The 12,840-nt window shown below is 32.7% G+C and overlaps 2 protein-coding genes across 2 annotated transcripts; both read right to left on the bottom strand.

Annotated features, from left to right (window-relative positions):
• Positions 1-4,153: 4,153 nt before the first annotated feature.
• LOC143610753 (protein FAR1-RELATED SEQUENCE 7-like) lies at positions 4,154-6,215 on the bottom strand. Its single transcript, XM_077085170.1, has 7 exons — positions 6,040-6,215; positions 5,835-5,949; positions 5,151-5,358; positions 4,998-5,097; positions 4,796-4,889; positions 4,593-4,669; positions 4,154-4,550 (listed from the first exon to the last, which is right to left on the bottom strand). Exons 1-7 carry the CDS (start codon positions 6,213-6,215, stop codon positions 4,154-4,156), a joined length of 1,167 nt encoding a protein of 388 aa, XP_076941285.1.
• Positions 6,216-6,407: 192 nt separating this feature from the next.
• LOC143610650 (protein FAR1-RELATED SEQUENCE 11-like) lies at positions 6,408-6,758 on the bottom strand. The gene has a single exon (XM_077085091.1). The coding sequence runs from the start codon at positions 6,756-6,758 to the stop codon at positions 6,408-6,410; it is 351 nt and encodes a 116-aa protein (XP_076941206.1).
• Between the last annotated feature and the right edge of the window lie 6,082 nt (positions 6,759-12,840).

Raw genomic sequence — 12,840 nt, 5'->3', positions numbered from 1 at the left:
AACTCAGAGTACTACCTTTTAGACTCATAATTAATCCAGTTTGGCTTTATATTTAACAAGTTACATGTTGTTCAAGTTTAACTATCTCTGCTGTCAAAACTCAGCAAGCACACACAATCGTCTAACATGCATCCTAAGCATACGACATATCTCCAAACATGCAATAAACATAATTATTCATAGAAATCAGTAGTAACCCTCTAGGGTTTACAAACAATCAATGATTTAACAATCTTTCATCGTTCAAAATCACATATGATCATCTAAATCAATAACCAACGTATAATCAATCATCCTCTAATCAAAACCAAGCATATAAACACTTAATACATGATTTACAAAGTTAGGGTTTCATGTTTATACCTTAAAAACGCAGAAACAACCAAGAGAAAGGTGAGAGATGCTTAAAAACAAGTGTGGGATGCTCCGATTATGAAGAACCAAGCCAAAACGAAGGTGATATGGGTGTGGGTGTGGCTGTCGTCGCAAAGGATGAGAGGGAGGGGGGTGAGGAGGCCGATCGGATTTTAGAGAGGGAGAGAGGAGTTAGGGTTTTTAATATTATTAATAATAATATGTTACATCAAGGCCCCTCAACTTCTAATTATTACTTTTCTAGCATAAGTAACTTGTTTGCATCTTGAGTTAGTGTTCTATATTATATTATCAAATAGCACATAATCCTAACACATAATTATCAAATAATTATTGTTTGGATGTTTTTCTTTTATTCACCAATAGTTTGTGTCAACTCGTTTGCGTTTCGGTGCAATCCCGAAAGACTACATATGTAGTGATTGTCAAGCGTCATTTAAAACCCTAGTTTAAATGTAATAAGATGTGCGTTATAGATCAAGTGATCTTAAGTTTGAATTGACGGAGTTTGAGTTAACGGAGTTAACCTGAAATTGACGAGTGTCACAATGATGAACATAAATTTGAAGTGATTTACAAGTCAGAATCCGTCACCGTTTTCAAATTTGTGTTTGAATGCTTTTGTCCGGATATATACATCTTGGCTGGTGCTATGGATATTACAAAGAGTTTTTGAATCATGAAGAGAACAAGAGAGATGAAAAATTATCCCCGTTAAGATTTTTTGCTTCATCAACGCTTATAGTAAGTATTACACAATTATTTATACGTTAACAAAAATGTATACACATATTAATTATATCAAATTTTATTTTTTATACATGAAGCCAAGTGATTACTATTTGAAGGGAGCTAACGTCAGCGAATATAAAATACTGGAAGTTTTCACAGACAACCTTGACAAGATAATGGCTTTGCATAAATTCAAGTCACTCAAACCAGTTACACTGTTTGTTGTGCCAGTACTTTATGAATACCATTTCTATGTGGTTGTTTTCAATTTGAAAACAGGTACAATGAGCTGATTGACAACATGGCTAACGGCGATATATCAAAAACTACTCGCTTTAAATCATCTCAAGAAAAACAGATGTTACAAAAAAAGCTTTAGAAATAAGATATAATGGTGTCCCAGAAAAACTGGTAAACATTTAAACATTCTGTAAAACTGATTTAAATAATATATAAAAAAAATTAATATGTTGATTACCCGCAGAGGGATATTTTTTGCATGTACTTTGCGCCGAGGTTGGAGATATCAGAGATCAAGAGGCTGCAGATGCATTGGAGAAAAAAAAACAACGAACTTGATTGTGGCGTCTTCGGTATAAGACACGTGGAAACTTACAAAGGGAAGTATCCGTGGACATGCGGATTTTATAAAGAGTGTCCAAGGAAAAAAAAGACAACTAAACGATTTGAGGATAAAATACTTGTCAAAGGTGTTAGTATACGATATCAACAAAGCCAAATCAGATTTAGTTAGACTGGCAAAGGAATATGATGCATTACCTGAGAAAAAACTGTTCAGTAACAAAATTTTAACTGCTAAAGTTGATGAGAGGCAAGATAATTAGAAACTGACCTTTATTATGTTTGTATGGAAATGACCTTTATTTTGCTAATACGTTCTAGTTACATTTTGCTTGTACGTTCAAGTTAACAGGCCTTGTATGGAAATATGATGGAGTTTAATTAGATTTTGCTTATACGTTCTATTTTGATGGATACATTTTTCTTGTACATTTTGCTTGTACGTTCAAGTTAACAGATCTTGTATGGAAATATGATGGAGTTTAATTAGATTTTGCTTATACGTTCTAGTGAATATATCTTATTTTTGCTTAATTGCTAATAAGATAACATAGAGTTATTCTATTTTACTTATACGTTCTAGTTAACATATCTTATTTTTGATGCATACATTTTGCTTGTACATTCAAGTTAACAGACCTTGTATGGAAATATGATGGAGTTTAATTAGATTTTGCTTATACGTTCTAGTTAACATATCTTATTTTTGCATAATTGTATATAAGATAACATAGAGTTATTCATCAAAAAAATAAAACATAAAAATACCAAATAACATAAAACACATAGAATGTTATCAAAATCACATAAAACATAAAAAAATACAATAAAACAGGCAACAATTATTGGGTAACCAGAACACACTGCCTAAAAATCCATTTATTACATGATAGATTTAAGAAACTCGGTCTTCAATTCAATAGAGAAGTTCAGAAGTTTTATCGCCTTACACAACTCTTTCAACTCATCAACTTCCTTTTTACCTGTGTCAATAAAAAACAAAGCATACAAATAGTTAATAGTACTACCGGGCATGTTTGCTAGCAACTTTGTTATTTCATCCCTCATATCCATGTTTACACCAGCGGTGATGATAAACTCGTGTTGTAAAGCAGCCCGATTCTTTGTATCTTCAAGGATTTGCGCTTGAATCTGTTTCAACAACAAATCCTTAGCTGATAAAGAAGACGATGAAGATGAGGAATACATATCTTGTTGTACTGAGTTTTGTGTGGTGAGATGAAAGGTGTGGTTGTAATTAAATAGATAAAATAAAGATACATAAAGACAAAAAAAAACTACAGTGAAATAAATTATTGGGAAAAATTAAATCTTTTGTAATTTAATAATTTAAAAAATCTGACACATATGAAAGACACTTACACGTTCTAATACATTATCAAATGTTCTCATACGTTCTAACACCAAAGTATTAAAAGATTGGTCATAAAAATAACCCTACTGAAATGACAACTGCATGTAATTAAAAAATTTTCATCAGATTTTAGTTTAATTATTATATATGTTAAATCTCCAATACCAATTAAAATACAAAGAAAAAAGAAATTACAAATTTCATTAATACGTTCAACCACTCACTTTGAAAAAAATGGCAATGCAATCATGCCTACTAAAATGTTAATATACCTAGATATAATTATACTTAGTTCAATATATTAAGTAAATATTGTAATAACTTCATTCACCAACCAAAAAATCAAAAAATGTATATAAAAAGAGAGCAAATGCATCTCACAAACACACAACAAAAAATTGAAAAAAAAATGGATTTTGGGAATGTTACTGTTAAAAGCATTTTCCGAGCAAGAATCAACATGGAGCTTGAAAGAGACTGCAATCGGCTACAAGTAGTTGAAGACACAAAGACGTGTGTGACAGATGAAGCAACAAAAACCGATGCACTTCACCAAGAAGTTCTGAAGCAACCATATAGCAATTTCAAGACAGAGGCAATAACCTACCCGGAAAAGCAAGCTTCATACTATGGTCAGCTTCAAGATGTGCTAGAGAGAACAACTCACAAAGTGACGGTGAATAAAAGAGTAAAGCGTGAAGGGGCCTAAGAGATCCTCGACAACAACTAGGGTTTCCTGGTGACTGCTGGTGTGGTCGTGTGGTGATGGTGTGGTGTCGTGTGGTGCGGTGGTGTGGTAGAATAAAATAAGTTTGTGAATAGGTTTGATGTGATCCTATTTTGTAACCTCCTTTTTCAACCGGATTTAATATAAAATCTGTTTAGTATCAGTTTATTTACACGTTCTTATATGTTCCGGTATGCAACTTGCACGCTCCATGAAATATAAAACATAAAAAGTGTAAAAAAAGAAGAAATGTAAACAAAATAACGCTAAAAACTATTCTTCTTGAAGTTGAAGACAAGTTCGACTGTTATGACTCTGTTTATGACAAACTTTGCATTCCATATATTTCTTCCCAGACCAACTTATAGCAATCTCTTAGTCTGAGATTTAATCCATTTATGTAACCCGCAACCCTTATTTTTTATACCACTAGGCATACGGACAGTCACCTCTGATGGTTGATTATACCCTAGAATAGCAGCAAACATATCCATTTTTGATAAATGAGTTCTTTTGTATCTTGTCTCATCTGCTTGTTTGATCATTATATTCATTTGATCCCTGAATTTAGTTAGTTCATCAACATCAGTTGCATAGCTATTTATGAAATATTCACCAGCGAATGTTATTTCCCTTGAGATCTCTTTGACTTTTAAATATTTGTCGTTACCAAAAGTTGAAATTGGAGCAGTTGTAGGATTAACACCAGCATCTCTCTTCCAACGATCAACCATGTATTTCCTTGGAAATCTTGTAACTCTAAAAAAATTTAAAATATAAAGGCTGTGACGACACAATAACCCATAATGTTTGAATCTTTTTCTTCCGCATGAAATCGTCGAATCAGTTCCTTCCTCACCTTCCTTCTTAAACAAAACCTGACACATAAAAATATATTAAATACTTTAAAACATTCTGTCAAAAATCAAATAAACTTACAAAAAATGTTTTAAAACGTTCTACAACGTTTTAGTAAAAAAATAGAATCTTTAACTAATTCATACCTCCAAACAGCCTAGAACATATGCATTAAAGTCAAATACTAAAAATCTCACAAAATCTTCTTCTTCAGTTGATTTCAAACATGCAACACCGCTTCTAATATGATACATTTCATCTTGGAAATCATTAAAAATAGCCTTTGTATACATCAGTTATGCTTCCTTCTCAAAAGGGTTTTCACTAACCGGATCTGGATGCGTGTACCTCGTATCATGATCATTTTTCCTACCATTGTGCCTTTGGATCTCCATACAATGATCAAAATGACTAAAGAACTCAACTAGTGATAACTGTGAGTTAGAAACTTGACAAAAAAACGATTTTCACTTTCTGATCTCGATGTAGTTCTCATAAGACCAGACAACGGTTCATCCATATAATAAGCAGGAATCCAATCATATCTCATTTCAAACATGTCACACAACCATTTATTGGTTTCAAGATCATATTCTTTCATTATAAGTTCCCTTTGCGTTTCGAATTCGGATTGAGAAATTGCATCCGTCCAAACAATGTCACATATTTTACGTTTGAAATCTTCATTGTTACAAAAGGCAACATCAACCTGATGTAACAAAAATTAATAATTTGGTAATAAGGTCAACTTCAGTAAAAAAATGTTCTTATACGTTAAAAATATGGACGGATATAACACATTCTTATACGTTAAAAAATACACACTGATGCATGCTAGTTTGTTTTACAGGTTCTAAAACGCTCTAACACGAATACAAATATAACCTAAATATACTAAAACATACTAATATGTTTATACGTCCTTAAACGTTCTAACACATTTAAAAAATATGCAGCTATCAAAAGTGATGGATGCTAATATGTTTAGACATTCTAATACGTTCTGAACACATATGCATAGTACTTTGAATACATTAAAAGTTACCTTATTAGCAAGTTTTTTTCATAATGTGCCACATACATAACCGATGTCTCGAGTTTGGTAAAACTAAGGAGATTGCTTGCTTCATTGTTGGATCTTGATCAGTAACAACCACCTTTAGGGCAATACCGAAAGAATCAAACTTTCAAAAGCCACGAATAAGATTCAATAGATTCAGATGATAATAACGCAGCACCAACTGTAACATTACGACAGTGATTATCAATGGCAGTAAATGGTACAAAAACCATATTGTACCTGTAAAAAACAAATTTATAGGAAACAAATTAAAAAATTATATGTAAAAAATATAAAAAATTAAAAAAAAAATGTATTAAATTGACATGCTTATTGGTCTTGAATGTGACATCAAATGATATAATATCTCCAAAAGCCAAATAATTTTTCTTTGAAATTTCATCCGCCCAAAACAAACGACCTAATTCACCATTAGTATTAATAGTATACTCAAACGAATAACCATCACAACAGGTGTTCTTCCCACTTAATCTTTGTACAACCATTTCCACATCATACTCCCCAATATAACAAGTTAAACTCTGTTTGAAATTCTTACAATCGTCTTTTGTAGCCCCAACTTCCTCAAATCCTCAATACTTCGTCTTCATAATATTAAACGCCTTAACATGCCCCAAATTCAATGTTGACATCTCATATATAATATCTTATTGTACATGGGTCAACTTCCTATTTGATCAAACAAAATGCACATCTTTTGCATCCACCTGTCCATGATTATGTCCTTCGGCAAAATCGTTTATTTCAAACCTCAAACGGTCATCAGATTTTAGAAAACTTTGAGCTCGACAACCACACCGAATTGTTGGTCTCTTCCTTCTTTTATAATACGGTCTATTGGAACCATCTTTTTCAGCCATAGAATCATAACTGTTTACAGGTTTATGACCTTCTTTAGAACAGGTAAAATATTTAGACTTTAATAAACCGTCATTCATATACGAACCTCCTTTACGAACCCAAAAACCAGCTTTCTTTGCATATTCACAATAGAAATCATATGCATGATCAATAGATTCAAAAATCATTCCTTTTGCAGGTTTACAAGATGCATTAACTTGCGGTATAACAAGATCTAATGAAGGATCCGATAAAGAAAAGCAATTTAAGTCAAAAAAAATTCGCCTAAAAAACATATAATTACAGTTTAGAAAATACATACGAAAATAGATATAATTTAAAATATAACCAAACATCAAAAATAAATTAATATGTTCTAATACGTTATAATATGTTCTAACCGAATCACAATTACTAAACACCTATACGTTCTCATACGTTCTAAATAGAAAAACAACAATCCTACCACGATATGCTATTAAAACACATAATTTAAAGTCTAATCGAATCACAATTAGTTGACAACTATAAAACACAATATCGATCATAAATTCAACAGAAAAATAACCTAAAAGTCGAAAAAAATAATTTATTCGTCGATTAACCCTACAGTATACATCTAAATAAATAACAATTGATAAGAATTAAACCTACAATTACTTACTTTGATGATCGTAATACATGACGTTAAAATCAACGAAGACCGTCAAAGCTAATCGAATAACAACACTAGCGAATTATTAAGCAGTTTTTGGATACAAAGATCAAATTGAATAAAATAGGGTATACGCAAAAACGTTTAATATACTGGCGCGATTAATTTTTAAAAGTAATGTAAAAAGACAAAAACACCCTTCTGTTAACTTACGCGATCAAATTAATCAAATCGGTAATCAACAATAGGAAGCCTCGCGTACGTAATGTACGACCAATTTTTATATTGGATCCTTTACACACACACACATATATATATATATATGAAAAGATTAATCATCTAAAATATATACATACAATATATATATTTATGGTATTTATTAAAGGTAATATATTCCTTTTTATGTTTATATAGTGTTTAGAAACCAATAAGTCCTTTTAACTCTCTCCTTATCCATAAGACTAAAAAATGTGTTTTGAATGGTAACTTATTTTCTTATAGGTTTAGAACAGGCCCAGCCCATAGGGTGGGCAGAGAGGGCAACGGCCAAGGCTCATCATATTTTAGGGCTCATAACTATTTTTTTTTGGATTTTTTATATAACACAAAAACAAACCAAATAAGTTATGAATTGAAGTTGGTTCAATTGGTTAGACACTTTCCTGTTACATTGGGTATTCAGGTTCAATACTTGTCTATAGCAATTTTTTTTTAATTTATTTGTTTTAGGTTCTATGTGAATCAACACATAGGCTACACTAACATTTGGGATCTTAATTACAAATTGAAGGCTTCTTGTTTATTTAACATGCCCCTTTTCATCTAGTTTTTTTTTTCATATTATTTTATTTTATATTTAAAGACCAAAATGACTTTTCATTTTTAAAATATAAACGTTAGAGAAAACTCACGATTGTTTAAGAATACAAGTTATATTTGTTACAATAACTTTACTTTGTTAATTGTTATCATAATTTATCGTTTAATATTGATTTTTTATATACAAGTTATTAAGTTTTTTATTTTCAGGGACCATTTTTTCATTTGCCCCGAGCCCTCAAATTCTTAAGTATCTCGGGGACGGCCCTAGTTTAGAATATTCATTCCACCCAAACACTTTTTAAAAACAACTTATTCACCTATACAAAAATGTCCTTTTTGATAATTTTACATCAATAAGTTAAATCAAACACTCTTAAAAAACAACTTATTGAATTATGTTAAACGAAACATTTTTTTAAAAACTCTTTATTAAAAATTCATAAGTCATTTTCTACTTATCTAAAAAAGACGGTTCCAACTTAAATAACAATCCCAAACACACCCTAACAATATAACTACCTCGGCTAGTCTTTTCTTCTTGCAAACCCTAGATATTTTCAAGCCACGCCACACTCCAACCGCCGCCAATGCAGGTATCACATCTTCTGATCTCCAATTTGCAATCTTTTGTAATCCAATTAAGGCTTCAATTGTTGAATTTCATTATTTTTATTATTATTTCGTTCAGCAACTACCCGATTTACAAAGGCCAACTCTTGCAATTAGGGGACTCGATCAATATTGTTGAACCGATTATCTTCGCTATTAAACCTTATGATTCGACTAGATGATTACTTTTAAACATATCAAGCACTAAAATATCGTGTCAGGTTTCAAGATTGCCCAGCCGGAAGACATCGTAACCAAGCATGAGCCAATTGAAGTCTCGAGAAAACATCTTAGTGCCCACCCCTCACTTGGATGCAAAGAGTGAAATACATTCACCGTGATGGAACATAATCATCATGTCATACGTGGTAACATCAAAACCTTCAAAGTAAAACTAGAATCCAAGTTTCATAGTTTTTGATTTGCTGGTGGAGCTTAAGCTCATCATTTTCACGTTATTAGTTATTATAATACATATTTGTGTCTATTAGCAAATTTTCGCACTTAGTAGACTTCAAACAACAAGACTTTCTGTTGTTATCATCCACTAGGTCCATACGTTGTAATGAGACATTATATTAAGATGATGCTTTTCCACTTTACCAGCAAATGCGAAACCATGTAGTTTGGGGTTCCCAGTTGCGATGTTGGTAAAATTTTGTAGGACTAGATGCTACCGTATATGAGTTTGTGTTGTCTTCATCATAATGAAGGTGTTTCAAAGCATATGTAAAATTTTGTAGGACTAGATGCACGCGTATACTGTCTTTGCATCCATGTGAGGTTTGGGTCACTTAGATGCTTCTTGAGACTTCCATTGGCCTCAAGCTTTCATCATTTTCCGTTTTAGAAATCTTAAAACAGAGACAACATTTATTCTTGGTATTTTTGAAAGTAATCACCTTGTTATACAAAGAGTTTTTTTTTGGAGATTTGCGTGCAACAATATTGATCAAGTCCTCTAGTTGTTTTCACTTGGGAGTAATGCATAAAGAAATGGGAAGTTATCAACAAGAAAGTTTTTGTGAATATTGGCTAGCTCCTGGATCAAGGTTAGTATTTGTTTTGTTTCTTAACACGTGTATGTGATTGCCGGCTAACATACTAATTCATTTTTATGTAAAGTACTAAAGTGTATAGTGAGCTTGGTTTAAATTGTGCGATCTACTATGCGTTTTGTTCCCTAAATTAGATGCGTAATGCAAACGCATCACGAATGCGATGCACTTTTTAGAAAAAAATATATTAAAATTCCAAGGCATTTGTAAATAAGCTAAATTTAAAACAAAGGCATACTAATATGGGAAAATGGAAAATTTTTGAAACAAGATATAGTAGTTCAAAACAAAAGCATTATTATAAATGATGGTAAACTAAAATTCATACTTTTTCTCTAGATCATTTTGTGCATCATAGTGCATTATGCGAAGGACAACATAATGTGGAATTGTCCGCATTGTGCAAACGCAACACAAGTGTAGTGAAGTGCTCTAGCATATGCAGCAAGTGAATAATGCGCGTACATTAAGACCAATATCCTTACAAGTTACAAGGGTAAATTCATTCGTAGTTTCGTGTTTTGGACAAGTAACTTTATAAAAATTCAAAGTTTTGTTATTGTTGATACTTGTCAAACTCCTAAAAACACTACTCTTGTGGTAACAAAATAGACAAAATTTATATTTAGATATGTAGAAGTGGTTGTGTGGTGAATATAGCCCATGATTAATATGAGCTTTAATATCTTATGATACGGTGCAGGCTCGTGAAAGTAATCGAAGATTGAAATTAAGATAAGAACTTTAATTTTCTCTTCATGTGTCAGTTAGACAATTATCAAAATATGAAAATATTTCATAGAAACATCCAAACGATTTACAATGAAGGTTAGACAATTAAAAGGCTAATCTCATATTTAGATTTTGCGGATCAAGAAAATCTCACGCCAAACAAATGTACGTCAATCAATTGTACAAAAGGAAAGCTATGCTGGGAGCGAAAATGACCCTTTTTTATAAGAATAATAACAGTAAACAATTTTTATCATCTTTTTTACTGCAACTCACTCGATCGTTTCTCTCTTTTAAGCCACTCTGGTTTGATTGGTGTCCCAACCTTGTACGGTTATTACATCTACAAGTTACTATGATTTTGTGGCAGGTCCTTTTGAGTGATATAAATATTTTCAAATTGGGATATTGGTTTTTAATACTCTCAACTTTCCCTCATTGGTAGATAACACTCTCAACTTTCGATTTGTCGCCTACCACTCCCAACTTTCACCATATTTTCTTATACCATTCCCCGTCTAAATGAAAACTAACCTCGTTGATGTTTTGGACAAACTGTCATTCAAATTAGTTGAGGGGGTAAAACAAAATTTTTATTTTTAACACGAGTTAATAGCCATTTTCGTCCTTATGGTTTGCTACTTTCGCCACTTCAGTCCAAAATTTGTATTTTTGTCAATTTAGTCATCATAGTTTTAAATATTAGCTAATTACGTCCTATCCGTCTAACGGCATCTAGCTATGCCGTTAGTTTAAGGGTATTTTTGTCTTTCTCCTTTTTATTTTGAGTTATTGGTCATTTTCGTCCCTGTGGTTTGATACTTTTGCCAATTCAGTCCAAAGTTTGAAATTTTGTCAATTTAAGTCAGTTTTTTTTTCTATAACCCTAGAGAGCATTATCCAAGCCCAAAACAAGTCTGCATTTACTCTGTCGACAACAGTAATCATACCCCCTCCTCTCGTATTTAGTTTTTAGACGGTTCCTAAACTTTCCCCCATGGTGGAATTCAATGGTAAAGTGGTCAAAGCATTTTGGTGAAACCGAATTGTACGGAAAAAATTAAAAATCGTTTCTTTGATGAATGCATAATATTTAGGTTTTAGAGATTAACGTATCATAACGAAAATATGGGTCGTAATCAACTATTATACATTAATCAACAAAACAATTTTTAGTTTTTTCTTTATAATTCGGTTTCAGGGAATTACCTTGACCACTTTACCATTGAATTCCACCATGGAGAAGATTTTAGGAAATGTCTAGAAACTAAATATAAGGGGGGGGGGGGGGAGGGGTATGATTACCGTTGTCAATAGAGTAAATGCATACCAGTATTTGAGGTTGCTTGATGGTTTTGGGTTTGAATTATGCTCTTTAGGGTTATAAACAAAAAACATAAAAAAAAACATTAAATTGACAAATTTTCAAACTTTGGACTGAATTGGCAAAGATATCAAACCACATGGACTAAAATGACCATTAACTCAAAATTAAAATAAGAAAGACAAAAATACCCTTAAACTAACGGCATAGCTGGATGCCGTTAGACGGATGGGACATAATTGGCTAATATTTAAAACTATGAGGACTAAATTGACAAAATTAAAAATTTTGGACTGAAGTGGCGAAAGTAGCAAACCACATGGACGAAAATGGTCATTAACTCTTTTTAACACACATAAGCTACCAGAGAGAAAGAGATTGTCAATCATAGAAAGAGAAAGTCGATGAGATGGAGAAATATGGTCCGCCATGTTTTCCGGTGACGATCTGGTCCGGCTTCCCTGTTCTTCGACGAACTCCCAATACAACGACAAGACGGGGACGGTGGTAATTGTACAACCTCAACAACCTTCATTTTCGGTGACCTCGTTTTTCCAGCGACCTCATTTTTTCCGGCGAATTTGATTTTCCGGCTATCTCGTCTTTCAAAAAATGGTGATGGTTTAGAGGTGTAAAAAGGTGATGGAGATCATGAAGATTGTGCACCGGTGAAGATATGATGAAGATAGTGCTCGCCGGAAACCTGCAACTCGTTTTTTTGGTAGGTAGGCGATCCCGGAAGGTGGTTGGGTGAGACACTGGTGGTGGCGGGGGGCGGGGGTTGCGGTTTGGGGTGGTGGGCGGTGAAATAATGGATATGGTGTTCGCCGGAAACCTGCAACTCATTTTCCGGCTAGTAAAGGATTACTTCAAATCGATATGTTGTTGATGGGTTCGTGTTGAACCAGAGGTGTAGTGGTGGTGGTAATAGATGAGGATGAAGTGGTGATGCTTGATTTAGGGTTTGTTGGAGGCAAATTTGGTATATGTTAAATAATTAAATTTTATTTTTCACCCCCTCAACTAATTTGAATGACATTTTTAATCTAAAACATTAACGAGGTTAGTGT

Source organism: Bidens hawaiensis, unplaced genomic scaffold (assembly GCF_021521415.1).
Source record: "Bidens hawaiensis isolate Kalapana, Puna unplaced genomic scaffold, B.hawaiensis_p1.1 tig00000237_1, whole genome shotgun sequence".
In the NCBI taxonomy this organism is placed as follows: domain Eukaryota; kingdom Viridiplantae; phylum Streptophyta; class Magnoliopsida; order Asterales; family Asteraceae; genus Bidens; species Bidens hawaiensis.
Note: the sequence above shows the minus strand (reverse complement) of the source record. Positions and strands in the feature narration are given on the sequence as shown.